Source organism: Oncorhynchus keta, chromosome 21, assembly GCF_023373465.1.
Source record: "Oncorhynchus keta strain PuntledgeMale-10-30-2019 chromosome 21, Oket_V2, whole genome shotgun sequence".
Classification (NCBI taxonomy): domain Eukaryota; kingdom Metazoa; phylum Chordata; class Actinopteri; order Salmoniformes; family Salmonidae; genus Oncorhynchus; species Oncorhynchus keta.
The window spans coordinates 56264700-56281336 of record NC_068441.1 but is presented as its reverse complement, the minus strand read 5'-3'; the positions used below and the strand labels follow the sequence as shown (position 1 = coordinate 56281336).

The 16637-nt window shown below is 46.0% G+C and overlaps 3 protein-coding genes and 2 long non-coding RNA genes across 19 annotated transcripts in view; 3 read left to right on the top strand and 2 right to left on the bottom strand.

The window, feature by feature from the left end:
* The first annotated feature begins 231 nt into the window (after positions 1–231).
* On the top strand, positions 232–14214 carry rpp14 (ribonuclease P/MRP 14 subunit). Of its 2 annotated transcripts, none has more exons than XM_035761840.2 (6): positions 232–357; positions 757–875; positions 1178–1262; positions 12949–13025; positions 13882–13960; positions 14066–14214. In XM_035761840.2, the coding sequence occupies exons 2-6, from the start codon at positions 784–786 to the stop codon at positions 14120–14122; spliced, it is 390 nt and encodes a 129-aa protein (XP_035617733.1). In that variant the 5' UTR covers positions 232–357; positions 757–783; the 3' UTR covers positions 14123–14214. The 2 variants fall into 2 exon arrangements, with proteins under 2 accessions (XP_035617733.1, XP_035617732.1); XM_035761839.2 differs by having other exon boundaries at positions 272–435.
* On the bottom strand, positions 5865–7700 carry LOC127910479 (uncharacterized). Of its 8 annotated transcripts, none has more exons than XR_008075001.1 (4): positions 7421–7700; positions 6375–7196; positions 6069–6341; positions 5865–6004 (listed from the first exon to the last, which is right to left on the bottom strand). It is a non-coding gene; the product is annotated as an uncharacterized LOC127910479 (long non-coding RNA). The 8 variants fall into 8 exon arrangements; XR_008075006.1 differs by having other exon boundaries at positions 5920–6341; positions 6375–6682; positions 6748–7196; XR_008075000.1 differs by having other exon boundaries at positions 5920–6341.
* On the bottom strand, positions 13267–13892 carry LOC127910480 (uncharacterized). 3 transcript variants are annotated; one of them, XR_008075010.1, is made up of 3 exons: positions 13759–13892; positions 13431–13594; positions 13267–13389 (listed from the first exon to the last, which is right to left on the bottom strand). It is a non-coding gene; the product is annotated as an uncharacterized LOC127910480 (long non-coding RNA). The 3 variants fall into 3 exon arrangements; XR_008075009.1 differs by having other exon boundaries at positions 13302–13430; positions 13472–13594; positions 13759–13888; XR_008075011.1 differs by lacking the exon at positions 13759–13892 and adding an exon at positions 13636–13747 and having other exon boundaries at positions 13302–13430; positions 13472–13594.
* LOC118375330 (hydroxyacyl-thioester dehydratase type 2, mitochondrial-like) lies at positions 14190–15612 on the top strand. Its single transcript, XM_035761838.2, has one exon. It carries the CDS (start codon positions 14190–14192, stop codon positions 14718–14720), a length of 531 nt encoding a protein of 176 aa, XP_035617731.1. The 3' UTR covers positions 14721–15612.
* Positions 15613–15749: 137 nt separating this feature from the next.
* pxk (PX domain containing serine/threonine kinase) overlaps positions 15750–16637 on the top strand; it is a 65643-nt gene continuing 64755 nt past the window's right edge. For 2 of the 5 annotated variants that reach the window (XM_052474345.1, XM_052474341.1), the window contains exons 1-2: positions 15750–16137; positions 16327–16510. In XM_052474345.1, coding sequence (XP_052330305.1) covers positions 16409–16510 — 102 coding nt within the window. In that variant the 5' untranslated portion in view covers positions 15750–16137; positions 16327–16408. Of the gene's footprint in view, positions 16138–16192; positions 16511–16637 lie in introns of those variants that run through there. The other 3 variants (XM_052474343.1, XM_052474342.1, XM_052474340.1) reach the window with 3 other exon arrangements.

Here is a 16637-nt window from a genome sequence, read left to right as displayed (position 1 = left end):
GGTTTTAGGCTGGGTTTCTGTACAGCACTTTGAGATATCAGCTGGTGTAAGAAGGGCTATATAGACATTTGATTTGAAAATCCATTGGATGAGAAAGCTTGGAAGTATAATTCACTTTTGTATATTATCTACTTCACTTGCTTTGGCAATGTTAACATATTTTTCTCCATGTCAATAAAGCCCCTTGAATTGAAAACCCGAAGTCCCGCCCCCCTGCCCTTCTTATCCAATGGGGTTTAAGGGGGAGGAGTTAATTTAAGTTCTACCACTGTTTACAAAATGTACATGTTCTGCGCATGCGTAGCTTCAGGACAAGCACGTTTTGTCAGTCACGTTGAGTCAAGCACTTATCAACAGGCAAGTTTATTATTACAGACTTTTATAAAACATTTAAAAGGTTCAAGTGGATTCAGCAGCAACAGGTTGACGCAGTTGGTGAGTGTATAAAGTACAGTAAACGATTCTGTCATCAAGAACCAATATAATATTTCAGATATTTAGCTAGGCCCATTTCAAACCTCAGTAGTTGGCTAGTTAGCTGAGCTGCTAGCCAACGTTAGCCTCATCAGATCCAGGTTTCTGCAACAGCGAACTGTGCATAACGTTCAATCATTATTACCTACACGTTGCAATGCATTGAATCGCGAACTTGTATATCACCTTTGACATGTTAATAGGCTAAAATAGTGACTTAACGTTACATTGTCAGACCATAGTAGTTTTAACGGTACTGCTACTTTTTGTTTTGTTTTGAAGGACACCCGACGCTTGTAGCCAAATAGAATGCGGCGCGCAGACATACAGGACGAACCTGCGACTTATGAGCGACTTGTGTACAAAAACACATCCGTTTACCACTATATGAGGATCTCCCTGTAAGTGTCACCACCACTTGATCAAAGTTTTTTTTTTCCCCCATTTGATGCTAAATGTTTATTTTTCAATTGACTTCCTGCCTCTTTTCCCGAGGCCCTATAGTTTTTTATCTGATCTGGTCACGTGGTCAGGAACAACTCCTTTCCCCGAGTAGAGTACACACTAGACAAACAACTCACTTTCAAACTACTCTGTGCTGTGTGTGCATTTCGAACCCTGCAGTAAGGATTCACAAAGATTTGATTTGAACTCATAGTAAACACGTGTTAATTCATGACCTCTTGAACCCTTTCCTCCTCAGAGTGTTGGAGAATGAAAGCACCAGACTCAGTGCAGCCCAAGTGAAGCAGCTCATCGTCTCTGGCCTCAGGGACCTGTATGGAGAGGTAAAGTGAAGCTAGACCGGGCTGGATCCGAACTGAAATGAAACAGAACAAATCCATATGGATTAGAGCTGGACAATTATGGCCAAAATGATCATATCAGTCTTGATGGTATTTTTGTATGTATTTGAATAACTGGGGCAGCTAGCCAAGCAGTTAAGGGTGTTGGGCCAGTAATAGAAAGGTCGTTGGTTCGAATCCCGGTGACAAAAAAAAAAATCCGATATGCCCTTGAGCAAGGGACATAAACCTAATCGGCCATGTAAGTCGCTCTGGATAAGAGCGTCTGCTAAAGTGACTTAAATGTAAAAGTATTAAATATGCTTTGTGTAGTTCGTGACCCTGGGGTCGTGACCCTGAGGCTTTCACCATTCTGATTGGTTTACACTGTTCAATCCAACTTCAAGCTAAAATAATGTATACATTTCTTTTAGGGCTAACCCCATTCAGTCGACAGGTGGATTGTTTGGGCGATAGGCTGTTGGTCGAGCATATAGCTCAAATAAAAATCATGGCGTACAGGACACCAGTCTGAGTGGACTGATCCATTGTGGAGGCCGAGGGGGTAGCACGGTCCATCACTAAGACTTGCTACTGAAATTGTTGCCTATATGGTTATGACATACAGTGCCTTAGGAAAGTATTCAGACCCCTTGACTTTTTCCACATTTTGTTATGTTACAACCTTATTCTAAAACATATTCATTTATTTCCCCCCCTCAATCTTCACACAATAGTCCATAATGACAAAACAAAAACAGGTTTTTAGACATTTTTGCTAATTTATCAAAAATGTCAAACTCCTCCGCTCTCTCCACTGGCTTCCAGTTGAAGCTCGCATCCGCTACAAGACCATGGTGCTTGCCTACGGAGCTGTGAGGGGAACGGCACCTCAGTACCTCCAGGCTCTGATCAGGCACTGCGTTCATCCACCTCTGGCCTGCTCGCCTCCCTACCACTGAGGAAGTACAGTTCCCGCTCAGCCCAGTCAAAACTGTTCGCTGCTCTGGCCCCCCAATGGTGGAACAAACTCCCTCACGACGCCAGGACAGCGGAGTCAATCACCACCTTCCGGAGACACCTGAAACCCCACCTCTTTAAGGAATACCTAGGATAGGATAAAGTAATCCTTCTCACCCCCCCCCCCTTAAAAGATTTAGATGCACTATTGTAAAGTGGCTGTTCCACTGGATGTCATAAGGTGAATGCACCAATTTGTAAGTCGCTCTGGATAAGAGCGTCTGCTAAATGACTTAAATGTAAATATTACATTTACATAAGTATTCAGACTCAGGGTTTTTTTTTTTTACCCCTTTTCTCCCCAATTTCGTGGTATCCAATTGTTGTAGTAGTTACTATCTTGTCTCATCGCTACAACTCCTGTACGGGCTCGGGAGAGACGAAGGTTGAAAGTCATGCGTCCTCCGAAACACCTGGGAGGCCTACTCAGGAGTTTGTTGAAGCACATTTGGTAGCGATTACAGCCTCAAGTCTTCTTGGGTATGACGCTACAAGCTTGGCACACCTGTATTTTGGGAGTTTCTCCCATTCTTCTCTGTAGATCCTCTCAAGCTCTGTCAGGTTGGATGGGGAGCGTCGCTGAACAGCTATTTTCAGGTCTCTCAGGAGATGTTTGATTGGGTTCAAGTCCGGGCTCTGGTTGGGCAACTCAAGGACATTCAGAGACTTGTCCCGAAGCCACTCCTGTGTTCTCTTGGTTGTGTGGTGAGGGTCGTTATCCTGTTGGAAGGTGAACCCTCACCCCAGTCTGATGTCCTGAGCGCTCTGGAGCAGGTTTTCATCAAGGATCTCTCTGTACTTTGCTCTGTTCATCTTTGCCCCGATCCTGACTAGTCTCCCGGTCCCTGCAGCTGAAGAACATCCCCACAGCATGATGCTGCCACCACCATGCTTCATCGTAGGGATGGTTCCAGGTTTCCTCCAGATGTGACACTTGGCATTCAAGCCAAAGAGTTCAATCTTGGTTTCATCAGACCAGGGAATCTTGTTTCTCATGGCCTGAGTCCTTTAGGTGCCTTTTGGCAAACTTAATGGGCTGTCATGTGCCTTTTACTGAGGAGTGGCTTCCGTCTTGCCACTCTACCATAAAGGCCTGATTGGTGGAGTGCTGCAGAGATGGTTGTCCTTCTGGAAGGTTCTCCCATCCCCACAGGGGAACTCGGGAGCTTTGTCAGTGACCATCAGGTTCTTGGTCACCTTCTCCCCTTATTGCTCAGTTTGGCTGGGTGGCCAGCTCGATGAAGAGTCTTGGTGGTTCCAAACATCATCCATTTGAGAATGATGGAGGCCACTGTGTTCTTGGGGACCTTCAATGCTGCAGACATTTTTTGGTACCCTTCCCCAGATCTGTGCCTCGACACAATCCTGTCTCAGAGCTCTATGGACAATTCCTTTAACCTTATGGTTAGGTTTTTGCTCTGACATGCACTGTCAACTGTGGGACCTTATATAGATAGTGTGTGTGCCTTTCCAAATCATGTCCAATCAATTGAATTTACCACAGGTGGACTCACACCCCAGGACAATCAGTGGAAACAGGATGCACCTGAGCTCAATTTCGACTCTCATAGTAAAGGGTCTGAATACTTATGTAAATAAGGTATTTTTGTTTTTTATTTTAAATAAATCTGCAAAAATGTGAAACCTGTTTTGTCATTATGGGGTGTGTAGATAGCTGAGGATCCTTTTTATTTAATTCACGTTGTAACGTAAAAAATGTGGGAAAAGTCAAGGGGTCTGAATACTTTCCAAAGGCACTGTAAGAGCAATGGTGCAACACAAAACGAGTGTGTCTACAGGTGGGGACCACAGACCACTTCTCAGTTCCTATGCTTCCTGGCTGATGTTTTGGTCACTTTTGAATGCTGGCGGTGCTTTCACTCTAGTGGTAGCATGAGACGGAGTCTACAACCCACACAAGTGGCTCAGGTAGTGCAGCTCATCCAGGATGAGGACATCAATGCGAGCTGTGGCAAGAAGGTTTGCTGTGTCTGTCAGCGTAGTGTCCAGAGCATGGAAGCGCTACCAGGAGACAGGCCAGTACATCAGGAGATGTGGAGGAGGCTGTATGAGGGCAACAACCCAGCAGCAGGACTGCTACCTCCTCCGCCTTTGTGCAAGGAGGAGCAGGAGGAGCACTGCTAGAGCCCTGCAAAATGACCTCCAGCAGGCCACAAATGTGCATATGTCTGCTCAAACGGTCAGAAACAGACTCCATGAGGGTGGTATGAGGGCCCGACGTCCACAGGTAGGGGTTGAGCTTACAGCCCAACACCGTGCAGGATGTTTGGCATTTGCCAGAGAACACCAAGATTCGCAAATTCGCCACTGCAATTCGTTCTGCTGCCTGCAACATCTGCTGCCTGCAACATCCTCCAGCATGACCGGTTTGGCGGTGGGTCAGTCGTGGGGTGGCATTTCTTTGGGGGGCCGCACAGCCCTTCATGTGCTCGCCAGAGGTAGCCTGACTGCCATTAGTTACCGAGATGAGATCCTCAGACCCCTTGTGAGACCATATGCTGGTGCGGTTGGCCCTGGGTTCCTCCTAATGCAAGACAACGCTAGACCTCATGTGGCTGGAGTGTGTCAGCAGTTCCAGCAAGAAGAAGGCATTGATGCATTACATCAAAGTTGGATCAGCCTGTAGTGTGGGTTTCCACTTTAATTTGGAGTGTGACTCCAAATCCAGACCTCCATGGGTTGATAAATTTGATTTCCATTGAGTTTTTGTGTGATTTTTTGTTGTCAGCACATTCAACTATGTAAAGAAAAAAGTATTTAATAAGAATATTTAATTCATTCAGATCTAGGATGTGTTATTTGTTATTTTAGTGTTCCCTTAATTTTTTTGAGCAGTGTGTATATTTATTTGATCAAAAATGCACGTTCTCCTGTGTTGGATAGCGATCGCTGTTGCCTAACTGTAAAATGTGCCTGACTTTATAAATGATTCATCTCTATCTAGCTACAGAAATAAGACTGATCCTGCTTGTGTTGCCTGTTTGTTTAATATCCTACTAATTCGGTGAGCACCCAAGCCTCAAGCAAAAACAACGTCTGATAAACAATTGAACAAATGTCTGTTTTTAATCTTGTGCTGTATTTACATGTTTTTTCTCTCTCCCTGTTAGAACAGCGCCCGGTATTACTTATAATTTATTTAGTGTTTACGCTGTTCCAAATTGTCCCCCAAAAAAATCACATTCCTAAACTTTTTCTTGATCTCGTTATTGTTATGATAAGTAATGGTCATTATCATTTTGTAGGATTTAGTATAGCAGCCTTGTATAACCACCATCGAACTGTAGGCCGAAGAGCATATCCTGTTTCCATCTTAATACTGTAATTTTATTATATATATTTTACCTTTATTTAACCAGGCAAGTCAGTTAAGAACAAATTCTTATTTTCAGTGACGGCCTGGGAACAATGGGTTAACTGCCTGTTCAGGGGCAGAACGACCTTGTCAGCTCGGGGGTTTGAACTTGCAACCTTCCGGTGACTAGTCCAACGCTATAACCACTAGGCTACGCTGCCGCCCCTACACTCTAACCACTAGGCTTCCTGCCGCCCCTACACTCTAACCACTAGGCTTCCTGCCGCCCCTACACTCTAACCACTAGGCTTCCTGCCGCCCCTACACTCTAACCACTAGGCTTCCTGCCACCCCTACACTCTAACCACTAGGCTACCCTGCCGCCCCTACACTCTAACCACTAGGCTTCCTGCCGCCCCTACACTCTAACCACTAGGCTTCCTGCCGCCCCTACACTCTAACCACTAGGCTACCCTGCCGCCCCTACACTCTAACCACTAGGCTACGCTGCCGCCTCTACACTCTAACCACTAGGCTTCCTGCCGCCCCTACACTCTAACCACTAGGCTTCCTGCCGCCCCTACACTCTAACCACTAGGCTTCCTGCCGCCCCTACACTCTAACCACTAGGCTTCCTGCCGCCCCTACACTCTAACCACTAGGCTACCCTGCCGCCCCTACACTCTAACCACTAGGCTTCCTGCCGCCCCTACACTCTAACCACTAGGCTTCCTGCCGCCTCTACACTCTAACCACTAGGCTTCCTGCCCCCCCCACACCTCTAACCACTAGGCTTCCTGCCGCCCCTACACTCTAACCACTAGGCTTCCTGCCGCCTCTACACTCTAACCACTAGGCTTCCTGCCGCCCCTACACTCTAACCACTAGGCTTCCTGCCGCCCCTACACTCTAACCACTAGGCTACCCTGCCGCCCCTACACTCTAACCACTAGGCTTCCTGCCGCCCCTACACTCTAACCACTAGGCTTCCTGCCGCCTCTACACTCTAACCACTAGGCTTCCTGCCGCCCCTACACTCTAACCACTAGGCTTCCTGCCGCCCCTACACTCTAACCACTAGGCTACCCTGCCGCCCCTACACTCTAACCACTAGGCTACGCTGCCGCCTCTACACTCTAACCACTAGGCTACCTGCCGCCCCTACACTCTAACCACTAGGCTTCCTGCCGCCCCTACACTCTAACCACTAGGCTACCCTGCCGCCCCTACACTCTAACCACTAGGCTTCCTGCCGCCCTACACTCTAACCACTAGGCTTCCTGCCGCCCCTACACTCTAACCACTAGGCTTCCTGCCGCCTCTACACTCTAACCACTAGGCTTCCTGCCGCCCCTACACTCTAACCACTAGGCTTCCTGCCGCCCCTACACTCTAACCACTAGGCTTCCTGCCGCCCCTACACTCTAACCACTAGGCTTCCTGCCGCCCCTACACTCTAACCACTAGGCTTCCTGCCGCCCCTACACTCTAACCACTAGGCTACCCTGCCGCCCCTACACTCTAACCACTAGGCTTCCTGCCGCCCCTACACTCTAACCACTAGGCTTCCTGCCGCCTCTACACTCTAACCACTAGGCTTCCTGCCGCCCCTACACTCTAACCACTAGGCTTCCTGCCGCCCCTACACTCTAACCACTAGGCTTCCTGCCGCCTCTACACTCTAACCACTAGGCTTCCTGCCGCCCCTACACTCTAACCACTAGGCTTCCTGCCGCCCCTACACTCTAACCACTAGGCTACCCTGCCGCCCTACACTCTAACCACTAGGCTTCCTGCCGCCTCTACACTCTAACCACTAGGCTACCTGCCGCCTCTACACTCTAACCACTAGGCTACCCTGCCGCCTCTACACTCTAACCACTAGGCTACGCTGCCGCCTCTACACTCTAACCACTAGGCTTCCTGCCGCCCCCTACACTCTAACCACTAGGCTACCCTGCCGCCTCTACACTCTAACCACTAGGCTACCCTGCCGCCTCTACACTCTAACCACTAGGCTACCCTGCCGCCCCTACACTCTAACCACTAGGCTACCCTGCCGCCCCTACACTCTAACCACTAGGCTACCCTGCCGCCCTACACTCTAACCACTAGGCTACCCTGCCGCCTCTACACTCTAACCACTAGGCTACCCTGCCGCCTCTACACTCTAACCACTAGGCTACCCTGCCGCCTCTACACTCTAACCACTAGGCTACCCTGCCACCCCTACACTCTAACCACTAGGCTACCCGTAGGCCTATATTTTAAATCTTATATGGGCTACTGTATCAGTGAACCATTCGTTCATGTCATAACACACAGCACACGAGTCATTCGGGATTTGAAATGCAATCAAGCGTTTGTTTTAAAATAACAAAGGGACCCTTTGAATACACCGTTGCGTGTCGGCATGCGGCTGTGTTTAGTCTTTGCTGTAAACCCCCCCCCCCTTTAAAAACAACTGACTGCAGACTCTGGTATTTAGTGTTTACATTGTGCCAAGTAGTCAGACACATTGTTGTAATCCAACAGCACCTGTTTGACATAATATGAACCTTCTTCCTTACCTTTTTTCTTCATCGTTTTCCACAACTAGTCACATTTATTACAAACATCTGACTTCCCCTTTTACCTCAATCAAACATTCCCCCCGTTTCGAGTTTATTTGCATCTGCATCTATTTTGTTGTCACGTGTTTTAGAGTTTGTTATAACCAGTTTATGATAGGCTATAGGTCAGGCCTTATTGGTCACATGCATTCCATGCTTACATGTGTCACGTAAAGAGGAAGGGTTAAGGGAATAGGGAAGGTTTGTCCTAAACAAATGAGGGATTTCGGTAACAGAACTTTAAAGGTCAGAAATGATTTTTGCGGGTTTCAGCAACACTGAAAGCATAATACAAGCTCAGTGCATATAGTTGATTTAAACACAGGATGTCTATATATGGAGAAATACAAGTTAACATTTTGACCAATTGATTGGTCGAAACAACCGATGACTCTCGGTCGACCAATCATTTATTTTAGTCAGGGACAACCCTATTTTTATTTTTTTAATTTTCTGCACTTTTGTTTATAATTTCCACACTGCCACGACAGGCTGGATGATATTGGCAAAACATCTAGGCCTAGTTATAATTTAACTGTTTAAATAATGGAAAGAGAATGAATATTGTAATTCTATAGTTGGAATATAGTGGGCAGAACCTTCAATACATTGTGGTTTGTCATGATAATGAATGAATAAGCCAGAGAGGAAATGTTGACAGGATAGGAACCAAAGTGTTGGTCAGTGTTTCAAGGTATTTGGTATTTTATCAGGATGCCCGTTAGCTAGGCCGACACCAGCACTGGCACCAGGCTGTATTAGCTAGCTAGACTTTTAGTACATTTAGCTAGCTAGCCAACTAACTAGCGATATAGCATTAGCGGCTAACAAGATTTATTTTAGCCACAACTTAGTATGAAAAGAGAAATTAGCTGACGGTAAGATACAGAATCTAGTAGTGTAAATGTATAATGCTTGGTGGAAAGCAGCATGTCACCAATATGTTGTTGCATCTGTCTGACCATGCCGACAGAGAGAACAACAAGAAATTGCTTGTGACTCCGCGGTCTCACAACTAGTGATGGGAAACCAAGGCTTTCTGAAGGCTTCACCAAATTGTGGCGTAACTTCATTATCTGTTCACAGTGCACATTACTGACATCTGCTGGTCAACAATATATCAGCGTGCGATTATCAGATAAATATCATTTTCTCCCCCATCTGTTTGCTTCAGAACTCCGTAGCGGAGTTGAAGTCGTTGGCTTTAGGAGCCTATAATTAGTTGGAATCTCAGGTTCTCATCTTACACCATTCTTCCCTTTTTTTGCCATCAAGTTTACTCTATAATAAAAAACTGAATCTATGGCATTATTTAGGATGCTTAAGACAAAAGCTAAATACTAAATATACTAAATAAAACAATTTATTTGAACATCACTGCAGAAAGTAACAATAACAATTTTCAAAACAGTGTGCCTACAACAGGATTCAACCTCATACCCTCATGTCTCTGAATGTCCCATAGAATAGGGAACTAATCTGCTAAGCTACCGGTAATGTGAAACGTTATGTACAACATTTTAAATATATTTGTAATCGCGGTGTCCAGTAGAGGTCGGTGTTTTGAAAGCAGCTCGGAATCGGAGAGAGCACCGGAAACAACGGCAAAATAAGTTGGGTCTATCGTTTTGCAACACGCGGTCTACAACAGGACGTGATCAAACGAAGCTTCCCGACATCATTGACGACGTTGTCCTGACAAAGTGATACAAGCATCGGCACACTGCTTCGAAGTTGGCTGCTTAGCGATTTCGACGCATGCCTCTGGGCTCCGGTATCAAACGTATCGTCACTACGAACAACTGCTCTCTCCTTGAGTGACGGGGAGCAGGGCTTGGAGTGGCAGGCGGCATGCAGAAGAAATACGGTATACCAGCCAGCCCTAATATCGATCCAGGTTCAAGTAAACCATTCCAAACACACATACACACTTAACCAAATCCATTGCAACCGGAGCATAAAGACGGCAGGGGAATAAAATAGTAGTAGTGTACTGAATGTTGTTGAAGTCGGAAGTTTTACATACACTTACGTTGGAGTCATTAACTTTGTTTTTCAACCACTCCACAAGTTTCTTGTTGACAAACTATAGTTTTGACAAGTCTGTTAGGACATCTACTTTGTGCATGCGTAACCGGTGTGAAATGGCTAGCTTAGTTAGCGGTGGTGTGCACTAATAGCGGTTCAATCGAGTGACGTCACTCGCTCTGAGACCTTGAAGTAGTTGTTCCCCTTGCTCTGCATGGGCCGTGGCTTTTGTGGCGCGATGGGTAACCATGGGTAACGATGCTTCGTGGGTGACTGTTGATGTGTGCAGAGGATCCCTGGCTCGAGCCCAGGTAGGGGCGAGGAGAGGGACAGAAGCTATACTGTTACACATGACACAGTTTTTCCAACAATTGTTTACAGACATATTATTTAACTTATAATTCACTGTATAACAATTCTAGTGGGTCAGAAGTTTACACTAAGTTGACTGTGCCTTTAAACAGCTTGGAAAATTCCAGAAAATGATGTCACGGCTTTATAAGCTGGCTTTAGGCTAATTTACATAGTTTGAGTCAATTGGAGGTGGACCTGTGGATGTATTTCAAGGCCTGTATTTCAAGGCCTTCAAACCCAGTGCCTATTTGCTTGACATCATGTGAAAATCTAAAGAAATCAGCCAAGACCTCAGAAAAATAATTGTAGACCTCCACAAGTCTGGTTCATCCTTGGGAGCAATTTCCAAATGCCTGAAGGTAACACGTTCATCTGTACAAACAATAGTATGCAAGTATGAACACCATGGGACCACGCAGCCGTCATACCGCTCAGGAAAGAGACGCGTTCTGTCTCCGAGAGATGAACGTACTTTGGTGCGAAAAGTGCAAATCAATCCCAGAACAGCAGCAAAGGACCTTGTGAAGATGCTGGAGGAAACAGGTACGAAAAGATCTATATCGACAGAAAAACTAGTTCTATATCGACATTAACCTGAAAGGCCGCTCAGCAAGGAAGAAGCCACTGCTCCAGGAGGGACTGGTGCACTTCACAAAATAGATGGCATCATGAGGGAGGAAAATTATATGGATATATTGAAGCAACATCTCAAGACATCAGTCAGGAAGTTAAAGCTTGGTCGCAAATGGGTCTTCCAAATGGACAATGACCCCAAGCATACTTCCAATGTTGTGCCAAAATGGCTTAAGGACAACAAAGTCAAGGTATTGGAGTGGCCATCACAAAGCCCTGATCTCAATCCTATAGAAAATTTGCAGGCAGAACTGAAAAAGCGTGTGCATGCAAGGAGGCCTACAAACCTGACTCAGTTACACCAGCTCTGTCAGGAGGAATGGGCCAAAATTCACCCAACTTGTTGTGGGAAGCTTGTGGAAAGCTACCCAATACGTTTGATCTAAGTTGAACAATTTAACAGCAATGCTACCAAATACTAATTGAGTGTATGTAAACTTCTGACCCACTGGGAATGTGATGCAAGAAATAAAATCTGAAATAAATTATTCTCTACTATTATTCTGGCATTTCACATTCTTAAAATAAAGTGGAGATCCTAACTGACCTAAGACAGGGATCCGTTCACCCACCCCGCGTCTCACAAAGACACGGCGGTTGGAACCAAAAATCTGGCATGTCCATTGCTCGTGTTTCTTGGCCTAAGCAAGTCTCTTCTTATTGATGTCCTTTAGTAGTGGTTTCTTTGCAGCAATTCGACCATGAAGACCTGATTCACGCAGTCTCCTCTGAACAGTTGATGTTGAGATGTGTCTGTTACTTGAACGTTGATAGATGTATTGTACAGAGTGCCTCTCATTACTCTGTATTCCTCATGTCAAGGGAATTGTGGTTGTTCTTCATATTACATTGCTATTTTCAGCACTTTGTATTCGTTGCCATCTTCCGTTTCCATTGATTTAAGAGTTGTTAATGTCCCATTCCAGTCTCTCACACTGGACACTTAATCCTTGTTCGCATTTAGCCTGGGGGTGGGGTTATTTCTAGTTGATTAGCCTGGGGGTGGGGTTATTTCTAGTTGATTAGCCTGGGGGTGGGGTTATTTCTAGTTGATTAGCCTGGGGGTGGGGTTATTTCTAGTTGATTAGCCTGGGGGTGGGGTTATTTCTAGTTGATTAGCCTGGGGGTGGGGTTATTTCTAGTTGATTAGCCTGGGGGTGGGGTTATTTCTAGTTGATTAGCCTGGGGTGGGGTTATTTCTAGTTGATTAGCCTGGGGGTGGGGTTATTTCTAGTTGATTAGCCTGGGGGTGGGGTTATTTCTAGTTGATTAGCCTGGGGGTGGGGTTATTTCTAGTTGATTAGCCTAGGGGTGGGGTTATTTCTAGTTGATTAGCCTAGGGGTGGGGTTATTTCTAGTTGATTAGCCTGGGGGTGGGGTTATTTCTATTTGATTAGCCTGGGGGTGGGGTTACTTCTAGTTGATTAGCCTGGGGGTGGGGTTATTTCTAGTTGATTAGCCTGGGGGTGGGGTTATTTCTAGTTGATTAGCCTGGGGGTGGGGTTATTTCTAGTTGATTAGCCTGGGGGTGGGGTTATTTCTAGTTGATTAGCCTGGGGGTGGGGTTATTTCTAGTTGATTAGCCTGGGGGTGGGGTTATTTCTAGTTGATTAGCCTGGGGGTGGGGTTATTTCTATTCAAGCTCACTTTGGAATTCCCTTAGTATAGTCTGAGCTGAAAACATCGATTAACATTTTTTTGGTCAACTTCTGTCCTCTGTTTTTAGGTTGGAGGTGCCTTCCCTTTTGATCTGTTGAAGTTTGATGAGAGCACACTAACAGGCGTGCTCCGTGTGTACAACAGGTAACTAACTGGCCGTATACATTTACCCCCGCATGCAAGTCTTGGGCAAAATTCTGCAGGCCTTCCCCGGTAGTCAGTTGAACAGTGTCTCCTCTGACACGTTGGTGCGGCTGTCTTCCGGGTTAAGCAGGCGGGTGTTAAGGAGGACGCATGACTTCACCTCCCGAGCCCGTTACGTAGCTGCAGTGATGAGACGAGATCAAAATTCAGGGAGAAAATACAAAAAATAAATCAAAATAATCTACAGGAGGGTAGCTCTCCAGGAACAGGGTTGGATTTAACCTATAGGAGGGCAGCTCTCCAGGAACAGGGTTGGAGTTAACCTATAGGAGGGCAGCTCTTCAGGAACAGGGTTGGAGTTAACCTATAGGAGGGTAGCTCTCCAGGAACAGGGTTGGAGTTAACCTATAGGAGGGTAGCTCTTCAGGAACAGGGTTGGAGTTAACCTATAGGAGGGTAGTTCTCCAGGAACAGGGTTGGAGTTAACCTATAGGAGGGTAGCTCTCCAGGAACAGGGTTGGAGTTAACCTATAGGAGGGTAGCTCTCCAGGAACAGGGTTGGAGTTAACCTATAGGAGGGTAGCTCTCCAGGAACAGGGTTGGAGTTAACCAATAGGAGGGCAGCTCTCCAGGAACAGGGTTGGAGTTAACCTATAGGAGGGTAGCTCTCCAGGAACAGGGTTGGAGTTAACCTATAGGAGGGCAGCTCTTCAGGAACGGGGTTGGAGTTAACCAATAGGAGGGTAGTTCTCCAGGAACAGAGTTGGAGTTAACCAATTGGAGGGCAGCTCTCCAGGAATAGGGTTGGAGATTCCTTCTTTAGAGGATGTGACTGGGTCTGTTTTGTTTCTTTCAGTGGGCTGGTGAAGTTGTGGAGTGCCCTGACACTGTTGGGATTCTATCAGAATGAACTGTGCTTTTGCAGAGTTACTCAGGTAAACTACTGACTGACTGCCTATTAATTCAAATTGACCAAACCCTGCTGCGTAATGTAAACATCTGTATCAAAACTAAACCCCCCCACCCCTCCCCCCTCCTAGGTATCACCTTTCCTGTTAACTCTGTCTGGGAATAGTCGTGAGCTGGAGCTGGACTGAGCAGAGCTGTTGGTTCTTGAATCAACACAGTGACCCATAACACTGTGAAGACAAAACAATACCTAGAATGAACTTCATTTTCAGAAATGTCTTTAGTAAACAACATTTGTGCTCTAATTTCAACTATGCAGCTCTTCACTGCATTCAAAGGGCCAGGGGCCCCCTGCCGTTGGTTACATTACCCCAGCCACGTCACCTCCATGTCGGGGAGCGGGCCTCTCTCACCAAGGCCTTCAGCGCCAGGGACGTGGCGGTCTTCGCCGAGCTCACCGGGGACGTGAACCCCATTCACCTGGACCCGACCTATGCCAAGACCACGTCGTTCGAGACGCCCATCGTCCACGGCGTGCTGATAAACGGACTGATCTCGGCCATTCTGGGGACCAAGCTGCCGGGGAGCGGCTGTATCTTCCTGTACCAGGAAATTAGGTTCCCGGCGCCTCTGTACATCGGGGAGGAGGTTCTGGCTGAAGCCGAGGTGAAGAAGATAAAGATGTCCTTCGCCTTCATCGCAGTGACCTGCTCCGTCAAAGATAAAGTGGTCATGGAGGGGGAGGTCATGATCATGATGCCGGAGGATCAGCAACCAAGGGCGTGATGATGATGATGATGATGATGATGACAGTTGGAGGGAATATTGTAGCCTCAAATCCAGTCTGTTTGTGCTAACATTCTACTCCTTGTTATGCCAAACAGAGAAGGGCTGGAATGTTAGCACAAGCGGACTGGATTTGAGGCTACAATATATCCACCAACTAGCCTCAAATCCAGTCTGTTTGTGCTAACATTCTACTCCTTGTTATGCCAAACAGAGAAGGGCTGGAATGTTAGCACAAGCGGACTGGATTTGAGGCTACAATATATCCACCAACTAGCCTCAAATCCAGTCTGTTTGTGCTAACATTCTACTCCTTGTTATGCCAAACAGAGAAGGGCTGGAATGTTAGCACAAACGGACTGTATTTGAAGCTAGTTGGTGGATATATTGTAGTCTCTCTTGACATGACAGACTTGAGCTAACGTGAGATTTGGTTCTGGCGGCAGGGATTTAAAATATGTTGTACTGCAAACCTGTACTTTTGTTTAACTGGCTTTTTGGAGATCCTTTTATGTTTGTGTGACTTGAGTACCTGTGTGATAGACGATCTATCCGTCTCACACCCCTCTAGGAACAGCTCAGAGGTAGTGTCTTGTTGTGGGACTGCCTCTGAAGCATCTTCTGACAAATGCCTGCTAAATCAGTGGCACTGGAATGATCCTTGTTTTGCTCATAATTTTCAAATAAGTGTGACATGGTCTTGTGCTCTTGTATTACAAATAATTGCGTACAATGTTCTTAGGTTAAATGATGATTTATTGAATTTGAGGCTACTTTTGTTTGATCAAAGATCCTTCTTAGCTGTTTTGTAAATAAATTGCATAATAAAGACCTAGGTCAATGTCTATAGGCACATCTGAATTCCTAATAAATGTCATCTAAGCATTTTCAAGGTTGCCTACTATGCATGTTGTATAGTTTCTTTAGTGATAAATATAAACACAATTATAGTTAATAATCACACATGGACATACACTTCATAGATCTTTCAAACCCAATTGTTGTACTTATTCGAGATGTATTTGCTAATCTGATTACCAAATGTATGGCCAAACCTGTCTTGTGAAATGAAACAAACCGACCATCTGGCTGTCTCCACCCCTGGACTGGGGGCGGGTATCTGCAGGCAGCTCTATGTATTAGTTACGAGCACCCATTACCAATCCTGAACTTGGTCTGATGACACAGCCAGCCTGTGTCAACCGAGCCGGAATAGATTCCTACGCTAGTGTACAGCTGCACTGGGGTCAGACAGATTTCCTGTTCAGATTACAACACAGCAGTGTCGATGCAAGAAAGTATGTCTTGAGAAATGTGTTGTACTCCAAATGGTCCCATTATCCCAACTGTTTCACTGAGAAGATCGAACAACCTCGTTTTTTCGCCGTTTTTCAGTCTTCTCATCCTTGTAATTGAGGTAGGTTTTTACTATTCATATCTCGCGTTGGCACAATCCTTGTTTTAATCTAAACAGGAAGTCTGTCTGACCCCAGTGCAGCTGTAAGCAAATGTAGGAGGTCGGGGGGGGAATCTATTCTGTCAAGTGTCAACCCTGCCCTTCCTGTCCTCATTTCTAACTAAAATACTCTGCTATCTAATCCGCTAGTTTTGACTTCACGTCCATCTGCTTTGGTTTCACACCGGAAGGTGTTTTATCGTTTGGTTCGTTAGTGATCGGGGGCACCGGGATGGCGTTTTTGGAGAAGCAGTCCCCGGGAAGGGTACTATTGGATGATACGGTGGCCCTTACAGCACTGATCGAGGCCAGCCAAAATCTACAATCTCACACGGTGAGTCTGCTTCGACCGGGCAAGTGGACACAAACCGTAGGAAGTAGTAGTTACCTAACTCAATTTATCACGGTGAAGATTAACAAACAAAACAGTTTTTTTTTATGGACGTCAGACCATCTTCTAT

What these genes read in the sequence shown, in the direction of transcription:
- rpp14 (XM_035761840.2), top strand. Translation starts at nt 784, where the DNA reads ATGCGGCGCGCAGACATACAGGACGAACCTGCGACTTATGAGCGACTT. An exon ending in CACTATATGAGGATCTCCCT is followed by an intron (nt 876 to 1,177) that starts GTAAGTGTCACC and finishes TTTCCTCCTCAG; the next exon opens with AGTGTTGGAGAATGAAAGCA. An exon ending in GTGCTCCGTGTGTACAACAG is followed by an intron (nt 13,026 to 13,881) that starts GTAACTAACTGG and finishes TGTTTCTTTCAG; the next exon opens with TGGGCTGGTGAAGTTGTGGA.
- LOC118375330 (XM_035761838.2), top strand. Translation starts at nt 14,190, where the DNA reads ATGAACTTCATTTTCAGAAATGTCTTTAGTAAACAACATTTGTGCTCT.